This window comes from Coturnix japonica, chromosome 27 (assembly GCF_001577835.2).
Source record: "Coturnix japonica isolate 7356 chromosome 27, Coturnix japonica 2.1, whole genome shotgun sequence".
NCBI classification, from domain to species: Eukaryota; Metazoa; Chordata; class Aves; order Galliformes; family Phasianidae; genus Coturnix; species Coturnix japonica.
The window spans coordinates 1,088,500-1,093,023 of record NC_029542.1 but is presented as its reverse complement, the minus strand read 5'-3'; the positions used below and the strand labels follow the sequence as shown (position 1 = coordinate 1,093,023).

The 4,524-nt window shown below is 59.0% G+C and overlaps 1 protein-coding gene across 1 annotated transcript in view; it reads left to right on the top strand.

Annotated features, from left to right (window-relative positions):
* Positions 1–4,524, top strand: part of TMEM98 (transmembrane protein 98) — a 5,555-nt gene that overhangs the window by 259 nt on the left and 772 nt on the right. The window contains exons 2-7 of the mRNA XM_015885522.1: positions 1,424–1,650; positions 2,663–2,794; positions 2,887–2,920; positions 3,963–4,078; positions 4,166–4,225; positions 4,327–4,521. Coding sequence (XP_015741008.1) covers positions 1,520–1,650; positions 2,663–2,794; positions 2,887–2,920; positions 3,963–4,078; positions 4,166–4,225; positions 4,327–4,521 — 668 coding nt within the window. The 5' untranslated portion in view covers positions 1,424–1,519. The remainder of the gene's footprint in view (positions 1–1,423; positions 1,651–2,662; positions 2,795–2,886; positions 2,921–3,962; positions 4,079–4,165; positions 4,226–4,326; positions 4,522–4,524) is intronic.

Here is a 4,524-nt window from a genome sequence, read left to right as displayed (position 1 = left end):
TAGGGGGGATAAGGGAAAGAAGGGGGGAAAAAGGGGTTGGGGGCTGTGGGGCTGTGGGGCCGGGATGTGTGGGTCCCCCCCCCCGCATTACTCATGGTGCAAAGGTCGCAGCCGCGCTGCGGAAGTGGCCCCGATCCCATTCCCTGATCCCCACAGATCCGGCTGCACGCAGGTAGGGGCCGGGCCCCATAGCACAGCCCCATAGCACAGCCCCATAGCACAGCCCCATAGCACAGCCCCATAGGGACTGGGCTCCGGGCATCCCTGTAAGTCTGTAGGGACCGGGATTGGGGTGTCCCCTAAAGAGATGGAGGTTTAGGGATCCTGCTTTCCCATGGGAACCGGACTTGGGGTCCTCCAGAGCCCCATAGGGGATGGGCTTTGGGGCTCCCCATAAGGATGGGCTTTGGGGCTCCCCATAGAGATGGGCTTTGGGGCTCCCCATAGGGACCAGGCTCTGGGGTTCCCCATAGGAATCATTCTTAGGGTCCCCAGACCCCATTGGGATGGGATTTGCTGGTCCCCATGGGGACTGGCTGTGGGGTTCCCCATAAGGGTCAGGCTCAGTGACCCACCAAAGCCCCATAGGGACCACGCTTTAAAGTTCCCAATAAGGATCAAGCTTAGGGGTTCCCCATAGACACCTGCATTGGGATCATCCGCAGCCCCATAGGGACCAGTTTTGGGGTCCTCCAGAGCCACATAAGGATGGGCTTTGGGGGTTCCCATAGGGATGAGATTTGGGATTCCCAATAGGAATCACTCTTGGGGTCTTCCAAAGCCCCGTAGTGACGTGCTCTGGGGGTCTCCATAGGATGGCTCTTGGGGTCATCCAGAGCCCCATACAGGTGGGATTTGGGGTTCCCACACACACTGATCTTGGGGATCCTCAGAGCCCCATAGGGACTGGCTTTGTGGGGCTGGTCTTGAGGTCCTCCAGAGTTCCATTGGGATGGTCTTTGGGGGTCCCTATAGGGACCAGGCTTTGGGGTTTCCCACAAGAACCAGTCGAGGGGTCCCCAGATCCCCATTGGGATGGGCTCTTATTGGTCTTATATGGACTCTTATAGGTCTTATTGTGACCTGCATTGGGGTCATCCAGAGCTCCACGGGGATGGAATTTCCCATAGGAACCCAGTCTGGGGTCCCCCAGATTCCCATAGGGACAGGTTTTGAGTCCTCTGTAGGAACTCATCTTGGGATCCCCAAAGCCCCATAGGGACGGGCTCTGGGGGTCCCCATAGGGACCAATCTTGGGGTCCTCCAGATCCCCATATAGACAGTCGGATTTCCCCATACAAACTGGTCTTGGGGTTCCCCAGATCCCCATAGGAACTGCTCTTGGTGCCCCCCAGCTTCCCACTGGGACCCCCATAGGAGCAGCTCTCAGGTTCCCTGTCTGAACCATCCTTGGGATCCCCAGAGCCCCACAGGGCCGTTCTCTGGGGGTCCCCACCCCATTGCAGGCACCTTTGGGGCCGAGATGGAGCGCAGCGCCTGAACGCGGCGGGGCCGAGCCATGGAGACGGTGGTGATCGTGGCCATTGGGGTTTTGGCCACCATCTTCCTGGCGTCCTTCGTGGCGCTGGTGGTGGTGTGCAGGCAGCGCTACTGCCGCCCCAAAGACCTGCTGCACCCCTACGACACCAAGTGAGCTTGAACCCATGGCCCTGCCCCATGGCCTTGTCCCCATGGCCTTGTCCTAGTGTCCCTTGGTGTGTCCCCATGGGCAGTGCATGGACCCTATGGGTTGGGGATGTGTTATGTATTATGGCATTGGGTTGGAAGGAGCCCCATTGGGCACGTCCTTGTCCCCATGTCCTTGTCCCCATAGCCCTGCCCCCATGTCCTTCGGTGTGTCCCTATGGGTGGTGCATGGACCCCATGGGTTGGGGATGGCGTTGGGAATGTCATGCATGATGGCATTGGGTTGGACGGAGCCCCATTGGGATCAGAGAGGTGGCACCAGGATGTCCCCATGTCCATGTCCCCATGTCTGTGTCCCCGTGTCCCTTGGTGTGTCCCCATGGGTGGTGCATGGACCCCATGGGTTGGGGATGGCGTTGGGAATGTCATGCATGATGGCATTGGGTTGGATGGAGCCCCATTGGGTATGTCCTTGTCCCCATGTCCTTGTCCCCATGTCCTTGTCCCTATGTCCTTATCCCCATGTCCCTGTCCCCATGTCTTTGTTCCCATATTCTTATCCCCATGTCCTTGTCCCCATATCCTTGTCCCCACATCCTTGTCCTCGTGTCCCTTGGTGTCTCCCCATTGGTGGTGCATGGACCCCATGGGCTGGGGATGGTGTTGGAGATGTGCCATGCATGATGGCATTGGGTTGGAAGGAGCCCCATTGGGCATGTCCATGTCCCCATATCCTTGTCCCCATATCTGTGTCCCCATGTCCGTGTCCCCATGTCCTTGACCCCATGTCCTTGACCCCATGTCCTTGACCCCATATCCTTGTCCCCATGTCCTTGACCCCATATCCTTGTCCCCTTTCCTCCTGGTGTGGACCCCATTGGGATGGCGCAGACCCCATGGATTGGTGACAACATTGGGGACGCGTCACACATTCCATCACTGGGATTGGAAGATCCCCATTGGGGATGCAGAGGTGGCACTGAGATGTCCCCAACGCCCCCTATGTCCCCCCCAGACCCATTGTGGATCTCATTGGGGCCATGGAGACGCAGTCGGAGCCGTCGGAGCTGGAGCTGGACGACGTGGTCATCACCAACCCCCACATCGAGGCCATCCTGGAGAACGAGGACTGGATCCAGGACGCCTCGTAAGCACCGTGTCACCCGTCCCCATATTGTCACCGCTGCCCCATGGCGGCGAGGGTGGGCTCTGCCCCATCCACCCCTCCTCCATCCACAGGGGTCTGGTGTCACACTGCATCGCCATCCTGAAGGTGAGTGTCCCAATGTCCCCATGGCTGGTGTCCCCAGTGCCCCCATGGCTGGTGTCCCCGATGTCCTCGTGGTCCCTGTCTCTGATGTCCCCATAGTTGGTGTCCCCAGTGTCCCTGTAGTTGGTGGCCCCTACGTTCCCATGGTTGGTGTCCCCAAAGTCCCCATGGCTGGTGTCCCCCATATCCCCGTGATCCCACTGTCCCTATTGTTGGTGTCCCCAATGTCCCCATGGTCCCAATGACCCCATTCATGTCCCCACTGTCCCTCTTGTTAGTGTCCCCATTGTCTCCATGGTCTCAATGTCCTCATGGTCCCCATATCACTAGTGTTGGTGTCCCCAGTGTCCCAAATGTTGGTACTCTCAGTGTCCCTGTAGTTGATGTCCCCAATGTCTCCATGGTCCCAAAGTCCCCATGGTTGTGTCCCCAGGGTTGGTGTCACTATAGTTGGTGTCCCCCAGGGTCGATGTCCCCAATATCTCCATGGTCCCAAAGTCCCCGTGGTTGGTGTCCCCACAATTGATGTCCCCACTGTTGGTGCCCCCATGGTTGGATTCTCCCCATGGTCGATGTCCCCAATATCTCCATGGTCCCAAAGTCCCCATGGTTAGTGTCCCTATAGTTGGTGCCCCCAATGTCTCAATGGTCCCCAGGTTCCTATGGTTGGTCTCTCCACTGTTGATGTCCCCATGGTTGATGTCCCCAATGTCTTCACAGTCCCAAAGTCCCCATGGTTAATGTCCCTGCGGTTGTTGTCCCCATGGTCCCAAAGTCCCCACAGTTGGTGTCCCCATAGTTGGTGTCCCCAAAGTCTCTATGGTTAACGTCCCCATGGTTGGTGTCCCCAATATCTCTATGGTCCCAATGTCCCTATGGTTGGTTGTTGTCCCCACTGTTGGTGTCCCCATGGTTGGTGTCCCCAGTGTCTCCATGATCCCAAAGTCCAATGGTTGTTCTCCCCATGGTTGTGTCCCCACTCTTGCTGTCCCTATAGTTGTTGTCCCCACTCTTGCTGCCCCCCATCCCCCCCTGCTCCCCCCAGATCTGCCACACTCTGACCGAGAAGCTGGTTGCCATGACCATGGGTTCGGGCTCTCGTGTCAAATCCCCATCCAGCCTCAGTGATGTCATTGTGGCGGCCAAACGCATCAGCCCGAGGTGAGTATGGGGTGTGTGTGGGGGGGGATCCCCATGTACGACCCCCCATCACCCCCCATCACCCCCATCCATCCCTGTGCCCCACAGGGTGGACGACGTGGTCCGGTCCATGTACCCCCCGCTGGACCCCAAGCTGCTGGACGCCAGGTGACACCGCGGATGGGGGGATGCTCTGGGTCGGGTTGGGATCCTATAGGATCCTATAGGAGCCTCTTATGGACCCCAAACCTGACACCCCCCTCCCATAGGGCGGCGGCGCTGCTGCTGTCTGTCACTCACCTGGTGCTGGTGACGCGCAGCGCGTGCCCACAGCCCGGGGACCGCGACTGGGTGGATCGATCGTTGGCTGCGGCCGAGCAGCACATGGAGGCGCTGAGACACGCAGCCATGGCGGCAGAACCGGAACGGAACGGGACCGGAACCGAACCGCACCGGCAGGAACAGTC